We start from the raw sequence: 14,994 nt of genomic DNA, 5'->3' as shown, positions 1-14,994 counted from the left end.
TTAAACACTCACTTGAAAAGCACAGGAACTATTTCTCTTCTTTCCAAAGTTATTTATGATAAACTTGCTCCTTCCGGGCAGGAAGGATTCTTTGTTTCTCAGAGTACAAGGAGGCATCTCCTCTTCTGCATTCAAGCCCTTCTCTTAGCTCCAGGGCATGACTGCGGTTGGGAAAGGTAACAACTTTTATAATTAACTATGCTCCTCTAAGGGGCGTTTCTCAACTCCACTAGAGAAAGCCAGAGAAGCACAGATAAGCCTCGGAGAATCTACGGGAAATGAGAGCAGAGTAGCCAAGCCGACATGGGCAAGAGTAATTTTTCTCCCCACAATACATCCAGAGAGAACTCGGTGGTCTCTAACCTCCAGGTCAAAGCACTGGGCTGGCTGAACTGTATTTCCTAACCAGCTCTTTTGTAAAGGTTAGCTGGTTTCTGATCCTACCTTCCATGAAGGAACAAAGCTTTGAAATCATCCGGAAAGCTCAAAACTTCTCAAAGTCAAGGTGAGATGTTGAAGTGGTAGTGCCTTAGGCAAAAAGCAAGCATCACTCAACTGGGAGCTCCTGAATTTTCAAAATCTAAAATATTTCTTAACAACTCAGTCTACACAGCATGAAGAGAGTGAGCAAGGATCTTATCCTACAGAGCTTATGTTTAGTTTCTTTTTCACGCAGGACTGTGTCTTTCTCCCTACAAGAGCCCCATAATGTAAAATTCATGGGTCTCTTCTTTGGATGCTCTTCACACCATTCACACTTAAGTCTATCTCATTTTTCCCCTCCTCCTGGCAACAAAACGACAAGCATTGTCATCTGTACATAATTACGCTGTGAGTTTTAAAAACACTACATTTCTGTATTAACGTCTCACTGAGGGCTTTGCATTCTTAGCGATTTAAATCTCTGCTAATTTCCTTATTGACCATAGACTGTGTCACACCACCTTAGAATTTTAAAGTCATTTCATTATTTTAATGTAACAAATGTGCATCCTTCTGGGATTCTGAGCCTCCCTTCTCCAAAAGCGGCCTCATCGTTTTGCATAATCACCAGGAATGATTAACAAACATTCAATCGGAGCTGACAGTAGTGACAAACAAGTGACTTCTACCCACTTGATCAAGTATGTGTAGAGTACACACAAACACACGTGAGCGGCATTCTACCACGTTGGCCTTATTAAGCGTACATCCCCAGACAGATACACATCATTTAGTTGCACTTGGCAAGTCATGATACTAACTCTAGAGAATATACGTTCTCCCCATTTTCCCTTCAAGATATAGGGATTATTTAAAAAAATTAAACCTTCCTACCCGTAACAGGGACTGGGATTCATCCTTGGACTTGTTTTCTCCGGATGCAGGATACTGCTGGGTGAGGGCGCCAGCCTTCTCTCCGCCTGCAGGCACCCCCTGCAGGAAGCCCTTGGTCTCCACAGCCAAGCCATAAATAGGGCGCGCCAGGTGGGCAGCCTCTACATTGGGGCTATCCCTTAAAGTCTTTGTCTGCTCTTGGGGGCCGGACACAGGGGTCAGAAGCCCCAGGCTTGCTTGGGTATAGGATGGACTGCCTCGTAGGATGTCCGCCCCTCTCCAAGTCACGTTGCGAAGGTCATCACTTGAACTCTCAGCCCAAGCTTTTTCTTTCAGCCCGTCCTTCTCTTCTAGCTTCTCCCTCTTCACCACACTCTCAGCAACCGGCTCTCCCATTTTAGAGTCTGGATTGAGCAGACTGTAGACCTTGAGGTCAATCTTGGGCTCCTCCTTGATGGTGGATACGGCATGCCCGTCCTCTTCGCCGTTGGCTGTAGTGCTGTCCTGTTCCTGGCAGTGAACAGTGTTGAAGTGCTCCAGTAGTGACTGAGTCTCGGCAGCTGTAAAACTGCATTGACGGCATTTGTAGCAGCTGTGTGCTCTCCTGCAGAAGAAGAAAACCATTACTCGAAATCTAGCATTCAGAAGGGCTTTAAAAAATAGTCCTCAAGCACCTGAATTTTATCTCCTGTAATGTAATAGGTAGAATGAAATACAATATTCTCAATACCCAGAAACTGGCATCTTCAGTTCTAGGTAAGGAATGCAATATTCCCATTTGTTACATTAGCAATAACAGGTATCTGCACACACAGACACACTTATGCGTACACACTCCAGACGAGTCACATTTAAAACTGGCTGATTCGCTTTATTATTGAAGGACCTGCTCTGTTCATTTTCCTGTGACCGGATAATCATCAATTCTACATTATTTAATAGATATTCAGAAATTTTTACACCTGATTTCATCAATGGACTTTTCTCTTTCCACTTATTTAAACTAAACTGGGATATTTTTCACTATAAATATATATATACATTGCTAGTGCTGAAGTGCTCTATACAGCTTTTACATGTATTAAAATAAATTCTACCAAACTGATTACAGTGTTCTTTGCTATCATAAAATTTAAATCCATTTAAGCAATGAAATGTGGTTGACTGAGCTACATAATCTAGTAAATAAAATATACCAGAAGCTCAAGTTTTTTAAGACAAATTTTTTCTATCTGTAAGGACTTAGGAACATTCAACAAATTGAGTGTCTGTTGGGTACCAAGCAGCATGATAGGCACTGTACAGATATATTCATTAAAAGAGTGTGTGTGAATGTATGTTTCTGTGTGTGTTTTCTTTTTATAAGGCATAAAACAAGGAGACCTTATTGTTGGATTTCATAGCATCTCCTGCTGTTAAAGACAGAACGGTAACTGTTAAATTAAGAAAAATGTTTGATTAACAAAGAAGAACAGAGGCGCTGTATCCTAAAAGGCATACGGGAAAGGTACACAAATAACTGGGAATAAGGCATACATTCTTTAACTGTAAAAACCTTGTATGGCTTTCTAATTAAATAACCACGTGAAACACTTGCTACTCCATGATATAATGTGTTAGGAGTTACAACTTAAAATAACAAAATAAGTTTTGAGAGCTGTTACTTCAGGCTACTGCAAAGTAGGTACCCCTATATGTAATCTGTAGATAATCATCACAATATTACTTTGCCAGGCACTGGGTACACATTGGTGAATACAAGGCACATAGCCCTTGTCCACCTGGTGTTTAGAGTCTAGTCAGGAATGACAAGTTTCACATTACTCTCTAAATAAACATGTAAGGACAAAGAGTAATATGTGCTAAGAATGAAATGGATGGGATGGTAAGGGGGTGGAAGGGCTGCTTAAGGTCCTCAGAAAGGCCTTTCTGAGGGCGATTTATCAAAGCAAAGGATGGAAAGGAGCTATCCTTGTTGGAGGAGGAGGAAGGGGAAAGGGCAGTACATTCTAGCAAGCCTGAGATACTGAAAGAGGCCACTGATGCTTGAGAGGAATAAATAAGAGGAAGCATAATAATCAACAAGCCAGAGGGGTCATCTAGAGCTTTGTGGATCACGGCAAGGAGGTAGGTATTTTCAAAGGGAAAGGGAAGCCACTGCAAGGTTATAGGCAGAGGAGTAGCATAGTTAAATGTGTGCTTTAATCACTTTGGGAGTGTAAAAGTTTCTCTATTGGATGACTTCATTCTGAGACCTCATGGCTGAAAATCCAAAAACACGTTCCTATTTTATGGAAGCAAAATTCAAAGGTATTAAGACATGTAACAAAATCTCAGCCAATATTTGTTAAGAGTACTTAATTTGGTACATGATTATCTTCTTGTGATTAACAGCTTACATTTGGTTGAATAAATATGGATATTTAACTTCTACTTTTTACAGGAGGTTGTTTTCAATCTTTTGCCCTATTTTTCTTCATGAAGTAGGAAAGATAAAAGGAAATACAATAAATGAAAAATAATTTGATGATGAATTGACCATAAAAATATTAAAATGAATTTTTCTCAAGTGAAAGAAGCCTAACTCTTAAGGAGAGAATATACAGGATGACAAGTAAGAATCTCGTCACCAAAGTCAAGGCCAGAAAACCCAAAATGGAATTAAGATCACAGAGGACAATAGGCAAGACTCGAAATATAGAACCTAGAACCTCTGGGAACCTCATTCAGAGAACCTTCCTACCGTAACTATATTTGAATATGAAACCATGGAAGATAAACGCCTAAACTCAAAAATTGTACCCCCAAATTGTTAGCTTAGCTTTTATGAAGCTCGATCAGACAGATGAAAATGGATTTATCAGAAATGAAAGTTAAACATAAACGAATCAAACAACCTTCAGGAAGCATTCACAAGCTCTGATTGACCTTCACCCCAAGACAGTTCTAATGAGCTCACTACCCACTGTGGCAGACAGTTTATAGTTTCCCTGACTTGGTGGAGTCTCTGCTTGAAAACTGTGATGGTATCCCTGCCCATAAATTAAGACTATAAATGGCCACTGCTACTTCTACCAAAGTACAAAAAAATTCCAAAGAACAAACATTCCCAAGAATTACAGTGACGTTATTTCAAGAAATAAAGACAATTAATTCTAGGGCAACGAGGAAAAAGTTTCAACATACAAGAGAAGAAGTGCGAGACTCTAGAGTACCACATGACAAAATTATTTTAAAACAGCAGATTCACAGTTCTATTGGAGAAGCAATTTAGTTCACTTAAAAGTAAGACTCTAGAACCAGAATGCCTAAGTTTCAAGCTTGGCTCTGTATTTTACTATATATGTGACTTTGGATAATTTACTGAACCTGCCTCTATGAAAATAGAGGCAAAATGAAAATAATAGTGCCTCTAGTATAAGTTAACCAATATAAATCCTAAAATTAAATAAAGCCCCCCTTCTGTGTGAATCTGTATTCTGCACTCTATTCAAAGGGGCTAAAACTTACCAACTGGCATTTTGGTATCATTCTTTTCCACTCCCCCAGGTACTTAACCATGACAGACATCTTTCTTAAAACCATGTTTATTTCCTAGAAGATCCTTTGTTTTAAGACATTACCAGGTAGGATATATTTTTTGCCTTTTCTGCTTCACCTAGTGGGGTTCAATGGCCTGAAAGATGGAGCAGTTTAGCAGTTAACTTAATTGTCAAGCCTTACTCTTTTTTCAATAATAGTAGTCAGACCAGACCGATAATCTTAAAATTCTGAATAACAAAGACAGAAAGGGTATTACCTGTGTTTTCCTGAAGTCTTCAGAGGTAGGGATGCTTTGTAAGTGTATTCAGGAGGGTGGTTTAGAACCATAGTATATCTAGTAATATATCTCAGTAATTAAGATTCTGTGCCTTCAATATCTACTTACTCTGCAATCTAGAAATGTCCTTGAGCCAACCTATTCCTTCACCAAAAAAAACACGAATACATCCAACCTTTAACTGGTATTTGACTGACATGCCCTCCTAAATATACAAGGAGTTCTGGGTGTGTCCTGTCTAGGCAATGAATTCATCACAACGTATCACTCTGAAACAAGGTGTCTGGGGGCTTCTAGGTTTTCTAGTTTCAAGTTCCTGCCCCAACGGACAACTCCCTGACTCCTTACAGGTCTCGGCAAGAGCTGTTCAGATCTGCCCACAGAGGAGCTCTTATTCTGACTGATCAAGGCAAAACCTTCCGTGATACAGGTGCTGGAGGACTGTCCGAATGCAGAGGACGGTGAGGCAGGGTGTAAAGCAGAAAGGAGCCAGAAACTGCAGAGATAAGTTTTCAGTGAGAACCAGGTTTTACACTGAAAAGAAAAACACATACTAACAGGAAGGATATTAAAACGAGGTGGCAATAACAAGCTCAACGCACACACCTTTTCTTTTGAAGACTTCAAAGCACTCACACATATGTGATCTCACATTCCACTGAGGTATAAAGCCCATTTTATAGATAAGTAAAATGAAGAAAGTGCCTTGTCCATTTAGTCTACATCAAGTCAAGAATACAGGGCTTCTACCTTCCAGACTGATGTTCTATTTTTCTATCCTCGGTTGCCTGAATTTTTAACTTTATACAAAAATAAAATTACTGACAGTACTGACAATGAAAAATGAGGGCTAAAAATTGAAAACATGAGGGGAAGGGAAAGGTCTTCTAACTGACAGAAGTGAGACTGACTACAGCAATGGTTTGCAAAACGGGTTGCAAGCAGTGCTGCAACTGAAGGAGTTTCTTAGCAATACAGATTCCAGGGCCTCTCAGTTGCCCTACTGAAGATCTGAATCTCCTGGGCATAACTCGAGAATCTGAATTTTTAGTAAGGTCTTCAGGGGACACCCATGCAGGGACCAGTCACAAACTACACAGTAGATATATCCTGGTTCAAAACAACTGAATGAACACACTCAAGACATCCTCTACCGCCTGTGACTCTAATAAAACACAGGTAATGTCCTTACTATCTTTGTTATTCAGAATCATAAGATTCTGAGTGTGACTCCTATTAATGAAAAGAGAGTAAAGCTTGACAACTAAGCAGTAAACTGCTAAACTGCTCCATCTTTCAGGCCATTGAACACCCTGAGGTGAAGAAGAAAAGGCAATTTGCTGCATAATATTCTAGAGAACTGAAGGACTTCTTTCTCCATGTAACAGTCATCAAATAAATGATAGGAAATATATTAAAAAGACAACATCACTGTACTTTCAAAAGCTGGGAGCAACATGAACTTTTCAATCACCTATGCTAACATCTAGAGCGGTGCTTCTTAAACCCTAACATGCAGAAGAATCATCTGGGAATCTTGTTAAAATTCAGATTCAGATTCTGGAAATCTGGGGTGGTACCCAATAGTCTCTATTTCTTACAAAATCCCAGATGATGCCGATGATGTTGGTTCCCAGACCACACCTTAAATCGGAAAAGTCATGAAGCCATGGTCAGAAATACGTCGATGAGTATTAGATTGGAATGAACTCTCAGTATATATACTCAGTACTTGACAGAACATTCCCAAATGAATTCTTTATGATGAGCAACATCGTCTTCCCTCTTAAAGCACATACGCCCACCTCTGAAAGTCAACCCTAACAGCTTTATAAGCTAAAACTATAAACATGACATTGTCAAGCATAATCCCCCAATAGTCATTCATCTTCTTTATTTCACTGTTTGGGGATTATCTTTTAGTATTCTTTAGTTCTAGGCCATTTATATGTATTATTCTACAACAATCACACATAGTACCTATTTCCATCCCTACTTCATACAATAAGAACGTGACGCACAGACAAGTCAATTCATAAAATAATATGGAGCGCGTGATGCAGTATTTTAGCTCGTGTCCATAGTTATTCTTGCATGTATGCTGTTTGGTAGTTGATGCAATACTACTAGCTTGTTCAGGAATTAGTTCCTGAAAGATTTGGGTATATTTCTCCTTTTTTTTTTTTTTTTTTTTTGTGGTACACGGGCCTCTCACTGCTGTAGACTCTCCCGTTGCAGAGCACAGGCTCCGGACGCACAGGCCCAGCAGCTCCGCGGCACGTGGGATCCTCCCAGACCGGGGCACGAACCCGTGTCCCCTGCATCGGCAGGCGGACTCCCAAACACTGCACCACCAGGGAAGCCCTGGGTATATTTCTGACTTGTGTCACTCTCAACAATAACTGAAAAGCCCTTCAACTTAATGCCATGTCCCCCAAAATAAAAAGATTATTTTAATGCCTGGTATAAGAAACATTACTGAAGAATAAAAGTTCAGTCATTGAGAAACTACATTAGTTTGGACTCTGCTCTAACCTACTGAATGCATTTCATTTTATCAACATTAATATGAAAACCTCAAAAGGTTCAGGGAGTTTTCTCTTCATTTTTCAAGACCCACCTTAACTACCTTCTCATCCATAAAGACTTCCCAAATGACTCAAACCCAAGAGTAAACCTACCATCCTCTGAGCTACTCTGAAACTCTGTCATCCAGAGGATTTTTTTCACATTGCATTTTATTAAAATGAACGGCCTTTGATTTAAGTGATGGCATAAAAAGATTTATTTCATCATTTAAAAAGCTCTCATTTACCAAATAATCATGTATGTCTTACTTTACAGTTATATTGTAATTGCCTTAAAATCAAGATCAAAGCCCACACATCTCTATATCCCTTCCAGCTCCACCCAGAACATCCAGACAGTCAGTAAATATCTACTTAATAACCAAAGGAATGAACCACCACAGCTCTGGTAATGCTAGACTTAATATGTAAAGTCATAAAGCAGCAGAGAAATATTAAGAAGTACATAGATATTTTGCAGATGGTATATTTTGAATGGTTCTCTGAATAAACTCTTCATTATTTAAAAACTCCTAGGGCTTCCCTGGTGGCGCAGTGGTTGAGAGTCCGCCTGCCGATGCAGGGGACGCGGGTTCGTGCCCCGGTCCGGGAGGATCCCACATGCCGCGGAGCAGGGCCCGTGAGCCATGGCCGCTGAGCCTGCGCATCCAGAGCCTGTGCTCCGCAACAGGAGGCCACAACAGTGAGAGGCCCACGTACAGAAAACAAACAAACAAACAAACAAACAAAAAAAACCTCCTAGAACTTCTAGCTACATTAAGCCCAACTAATTTAAAAGACACTGCAAATATATTTGCATTAATTTAAATTCTATACTCTGCTGCCAACTGGATAGCAAACATTCTCTTCATGCTACCTGAGGAAAAAAGATGTCAGTCTGTAGATCTTCCTACCATTATCGGTGCCAGATAAAATACAGGATGCCCAGTTAAATGTGAATTTCAGATAATAAACAAATAATATTTTAGTGTAAGTATGTCCCATACTATGTTTGGGACATAACTGTTCCTATATAAAGTCTTCAGGACCATTAAATCTGAAATTTCTAATAAATAATGTATCCAAATAAAGGTAGTGCAATTGTGGGTTATTTTCTTGATGGACTATAATACCTTGGGTAACTTTCTGTCTCACAATGGGAATTTTCAACTTGAACCATGATGTCCATTTCAAGGTTTTACAGGCAACTGATTTATTAGGTATTGTTTAAAAGAACATGACACATAAAATACACAAATCTAGATGTAACTATCTTGGTACTCACCCTTTTAGAAACTCTGTACTAATGCACTGTGTACTTAGCTTTTTCAGTTGTGCTGATAATTAAGTGCTTATCATAAAATCTATTCTTCAGAACTAGCAGAGCACACAGTTCATGTTCCTTCCCAGAGCTCTTTTAAAGTAGAAATTGTGCAGTAGCTACGTTAATTTAATCAGCTACTGCATCCAATGTTATTTCCTTTAGCCCGAGATATATATTTTATGTCTAAAATATTCAAACACTGTTTAAAAAATTTTAACATTCATAAATCTCTAAACAGACAGATGCTTGTCATCACATACACTACCAAAAAATATGTACATTTTTCCACATTCTAGTCAATTAGGTAGATAATGACTATATCATTGATTTTCAAGTAGTTTTTTAATAATAAGGGAAGTTGGGCTTCCCTGGTGGCGCAGTGGTTGAGGGTCCGCCTGCCGATGCAGGGGACACGGGTTCAGGCCCCGGTCCGGGAGGATCCCACATGCCGCAGAGCGGCTGGGCCCGTGAGCCATGGCCGCTGAGCCTGTGCATCCGAAGCCTGTGCTCCGCAATGGGAGAGGCCACAGCAGTGAGAGGCCCGCGTACCGCAAAAAGAATAATAATAATAATAAGGGAAGTTGACTATTTATTCAAATATTTATTGGATATGTGTACTGATGAGAATTGATGCCTCATTTTTATTTTAAAATTTTATCGTGTAATATTAATCGCACATGTGTACACATACATATATACACATTCATATCTAGGTTTAGCAAAAAATGAAAATGAACATAATCATAGGATCAGAAAATATGATTGATATATGTATATATATATATGCTTTATCTATATAGAGAGAGATACAGAGTGACAAAGAGTCTATGTACACATATATATATACAAAGACAGAATGATATATTTATGGAGGGAAAATAATGTTTATGGTACAGTTCAATATATGTATATGAAGGTAACAAATACACATGGTGTATACATATAAAAATATATATGGGGGCTTCCCTGGTGGCGCAGTGGTTGAGCGTCCGCCTGCCGATGCAGGAGACACGGGTTCGTGCCCCGGTCTGGGAGGATCCCACATGCCGCGGAGCTCCGCAACGGGAGAGGCCACGACAGTGAGAGGCCCGCGTACCGCAAAAAAAAAAAAAAAAAAAAATATATATATATATATATATATATGAATATATGTATACAGTTTTGTTTTGCTAGTTTTTATGAACTTCTTTTATGAACTTCTATGAAATGGTATGAAGCTACAAATAGTTGTCTTTGATTTGTTTTTATTCGGTCAAAATTATATTTATAAGACATCCATGTTGTATTCAACTGTCATTTATTCAAATTCACTATTGTGTAATATTCCACTGTATGACAAACCTATAAGTTACTTAACTAACCTCTTATGCATAGTTGAGGTTTTTTTCTTATTTGTTTGCTTTTTAACTTTTTTTTTTGGGGGGGTATGCGGGCCTCCCTCTGTTGCGGCCTCTCCCGTTGCGGAGCACAGGCTCCGGACGCGCAGGCCCAGCGGCCATGGCTCACGGGCCCAGCCGCTCCGCGGCACGTGGGATCCTCCCAGACCGGGGCGCGAACCCGGTTCCCCTGCATCGGCAGGCGGACGCGCAACCGCTGCGCCACCAGGGAAGCCCTGCTTTTTAACTTTTGTTTCGGTTGTTTTGCTCTTTAAAAAAATACTACTTTGAACATTTTTGCACACGTCTCCTAGTGCTCCCACAGAAGAAGTTTTCTTCTGAGGAGTGAAATTACATGGTCTTTGGGAATACGAGCATCTGATATTGCCAGAATTTGCTAAATTCACTTTATAAAATCATAAGTATTGTCAATTTTTATCCATTTTTTTATCCATTACATATTTTTTGTCTTAACACCTATGTTTCCTGGAATAAATAAAATGACCTCATTTTTTTCTTTGGTTAATATTTGCGTTGTGTGATTTCATCTATCCTTATCTTTCTGCTATGGACGTCTGATTTAATTACACTGAGTATAAGGGTATGTTCTATGTGACACTGTTTTTTTGAAATCTGATTTCTTATTGGCTTAGTATGTGTCAAATTTTATAAGCATTTTATATCTGCTTGAAAAGCATGTGCATTCTCTAATCGCTGGGTGTAGAATTTATGTATTTTAATTAAATCAAGTTAAAAAAAAAACCCAGGGAGTTCCCTGGTGACCTAGAGGTTAGGATTCTGGGCTTTCACTGCCGTGGCCCAGGTTCAATCCCTGGTCAGGGAACTGAGATCCCGCAAGCCACACAGCACTGCCAAGATAAATAAATAAATAAATAAGTTTCTTAATTTGTTGCTCAAATATTTTACATTTTGAAAAATTTTGTTCTGTTCAACCTTTAATAAGGGAGGTTTCCTAAAATGTACTACTGTGATTGTGGTTTGTCATATTTTCCCTGCAGTTCTTGATCAATTTTTGCCTTACATATATATTTATTTATACTTATATTTTATATATTTGTAATTATTATATCTCCCTGATGAACTGAACCACTTATCATTAGTAATGACTTTTGTCTTAGGGTCTAAATTGTATGAGATTACTAAAGCTACCTCAATTTTTCTTTGGTTTATATTTGCGCCTATAACTTAGTCTATTTTGCTCTTTCAAACTCTCCATAGCCTTATGCTTTGAGTGTGTAACCTATAAACAGCTTATAGTTAAATTTTTTTTAATATGTCTGATAGTATCTTTTAAGTGGAAAGTTTAACCCCCACAGATTCATTAAGATTTTTGATATCTGGACTTTTTTTTTTTTTACCATCTTCCTTTAAAAATTCTATTTGTCTACTTTTTCCCATGTATCCTCTAAAAAAGGATACATTAAAAAAAAGATTGAATTTTATGGGTGTTCTTTATTTTGTTGTCCATTTTTCTCCTCTATAGCTTTGGAAGTTATGTACTCATTTCCTACTCTTTCATTAGTTATCCCTAAAGTTATCAAAATATGCATAACAAAGTCCTAACTCACTAACTCCGGACAATTCAAGCACTTTAGAGCACCTTAATTCTGATCAATCTCCCTGCAAACTCACATAATAGTGTTGCCCAATAACTCAGTCTATCCCTTTTTAACTGCATAAATTAGGCATGCCATGGCTGTTGAGACTTACTCACAGTTCCCTGGTCTTTGTTTATGTGAAAATGTCTTTGCTCTTATTTTTGGAAGGTAGTTTTGACAGGCAGGCAATACTAGGTTGACTTTTTCTTTTCCTTCAAAACTGAATAGTATTCCTCCATCTTCTGGTTTCCATTGTGGCTGATAAAAAGTCTACTGTTAACCTAATAGTCTTTTCTGAATAGTTGAGCTGTTGTTTCTCTTTAGCTGCTCTAAGGAACCTCTCTGCCTTAGCATTTCAATTTTTACTACAGGATGTCTATGACTGAATTTATTTGTATACAGATGGCCCCCAACTTATGATGGTTCGACTTACAATCTTTCAACCTTAGGATGGTGCAAAAACCATATGCAGTCAGTAGAAACCGTACTTTGAATGTTGAATTTGGATCTTTTACTGGGCTAATAATATGCAGGATACGTGGTACGATACTCTCTCATGATGCTGGGTCGAAGCAGGGAACCCCAGCTCCCAGTCAGCCACATGACCAGGAGGGGAAAAAACCAATACATTTACAACCATTCTGTACCCAGACAACCATTCTGGTTTTCACTTTCAGTACAGTATTCAATAAATTACATAAGACAGTCAACACTTTATTATAAAATAGGCTTTGTGTTAAAAGATTTCTCTCACCTATAGGGTACAAGTGTCCTGAGCACATTTAAGTTAGGCTAGGCTGAGCTATGATTTCAGTAGGTTAGTTGTATTAAATGCATTTTTGATTAACGTTATTTTCAACTTATACTGGGTTTATTGGGACATAAACCCATCGTAAGTCGAGGAAGATCTACATATTCTGCTCAGTGTAAGCTATCCTATTTTGTATCTGTGTGTTTATGTCTTTCATCAGTTTTAAGAACTCATCTGCCATTATCTTCTCAAATATTGATTGCTTCTCTTCCATTCAATATTCTTTTCTTCTGGGACTCTAATTAGATGCATGTCAGAACAGCTTCTTGTATTTTCATATCTTAATATCCACTTTTGATATTTTCCATCCCCTTCCCCTGTCTTAAGTATTCTGGCTAATATCTTCAGATTTAACTTCTGATTAACTCATTTGCTAATATATTACTTAACTTATCCATATGATTTAAATTTCAATAATTAGATTGTCCATTCAGAAATGCTATTGTTTCTTTTTTGAATATTCCTGGTTATTTACAGTAGTTTGTAGCTATCTCATGTAGCTTGATCAATTTATAAGCGTAATTTTCATTTCTTTAAACATTTTTTAATTATTATTTTCTAAATGAAAACTGCTGATCTGAAGTTCCTGGGTATCTTAAGCTATTATTTGCTTTTCCTACTGATTTCACATGTAGTGATTTACATCCACACTCATATGGTAAACTGTTGTAACGTGGAAGCTCATATAAGTTTTATCTTAAGCCATACGTAACACGGAGGTGAAAACTGGAGTATTTTCCTGGAGATAAATCTGTGTTTACTTCTGACAGGAGTCAGAGGAAGGCAGTAATGTCGAATCACATTAGCCAACTTCAAGGTGCCAGCTTAGAGTGAAACCCATGGATTCAATGCCCTCTCTCTGCCAGTGACTCTGGGCTTAGTCTCAATATAACTGCAGTATCAATGTCAGCATTTTTCAACCATGCATACTTGCATTCCCTGCTTGCTCTCCCCAGTCTGGGTTTAGCTCACTTTTGGTGAAGGGGTGAAGAGAAAAGCTTCAGAACTTTCACTTAATTCATGGAAGTCTAACAAGTCACTAAGAAATTATGTTTTATCTGGTATAGTTGCTTTGTAAGGAGATATTCCTCCCACAACTCCAGAAACACAAAGTTATAACACTGAAAATGTTGATTAGGAGAATGGTAGTCAATTGGAGAATGGGTACTCTGGTTAATTAAATAATATATAATAAAAGAAATGGAGTGTGAGAAACAAACATGACTGGAATATAACAATTCTGTCATGACGTGAACTACGGGGTATCATAAGTAAATATGAAACATAAAGAAAGGAGAAATGGCCAAGTTTCACTTACTAAGTGGATAATGTTGGCAGTTCAACTCAGGTTAAACTGGTTCTTTAGGAAAATGCCCATGGAATGAAATCCACACTGAGGTTTTTCTCTGATGCTTTAAATCAACTCTCTTGCTTCTTAGCTGTAGTTATTTTATAGCTACATGATTTCACACATTGTACAGCTCTCCGTTTGTGCTATCTTTTTTAGTACACTATAAGTCTTGTACATAAAGTACTCAAAAGCCTAGAATATTCCCCAGTAATAACAGAATTGTGGGAAAAGTTTCCCAACATGAATAATATGAATAAATATAAATTTAACTAGAAAGATAGTATTGTGATGTGGTAAACTTCTCTCCTCCTACACTACCTTCAAAATGTAGCATTTGGGGGAAGTGCTTTGATAGCAGATTAGGTTTTCAACATTCATGTGACTATCTGTTTTCACATCCCTGGAGCCTCCACTGTTCAACTTTCAGTAGGGTTTCTTTATACTTCTTACCAAGCTGTGGCTCCTGAAACAGTAAGTCTCCAAATTTCAAATATTTCTAAAAGAACTCAAGCAGAGCACCTTAAAGGCCCTAGGATCACACAAACTACATCAGGTTTTAAGAATAAGTGCGAGAGGATTATAATGACCTAGAGACAAGTGCTGCTGATTATTTTTAATCTAATAAAATACGGAGAAGGTTGACTTAAGTTCAAAATGTACGTTCATTTTGTGTGTCCTCAGAAGGGTTCCAAGACCATACAATAGTCAAAGATTAAATTAAAACTCACCATGGAGATTTCGACTTATTCATGACTACTGTGAAGTCAAAATCTCACAGGGATCTCATTTATTTAAATGTACTCACTGAG

General features: G+C 38.2%; 1 protein-coding gene across 7 annotated transcripts in view; it reads right to left on the bottom strand.

Moving 5' to 3' along the window:
* Nucleotides 1-14,994, bottom strand: part of TRPS1 (transcriptional repressor GATA binding 1) — a 250,648-nt gene that overhangs the window by 171,200 nt on the left and 64,454 nt on the right. For all 7 annotated transcript variants that reach the window (XM_007125850.3, XM_028500719.1, XM_007125851.3 and 4 more), the window contains one exon: nucleotides 1,318-1,921. In XM_007125850.3, the coding sequence (XP_007125912.1) occupies nucleotides 1,318-1,921 (604 nt within the window). The remainder of the gene's footprint in view (nucleotides 1-1,317; nucleotides 1,922-14,994) is intronic.

Source organism: Physeter macrocephalus, chromosome 15 (assembly GCF_002837175.3).
Source record: "Physeter macrocephalus isolate SW-GA chromosome 15, ASM283717v5, whole genome shotgun sequence".
Lineage (NCBI taxonomy): Eukaryota > Metazoa > Chordata > Mammalia > Artiodactyla > Physeteridae > Physeter > Physeter macrocephalus.
This window is presented reverse-complemented; position numbering and strand designations above follow the sequence as displayed.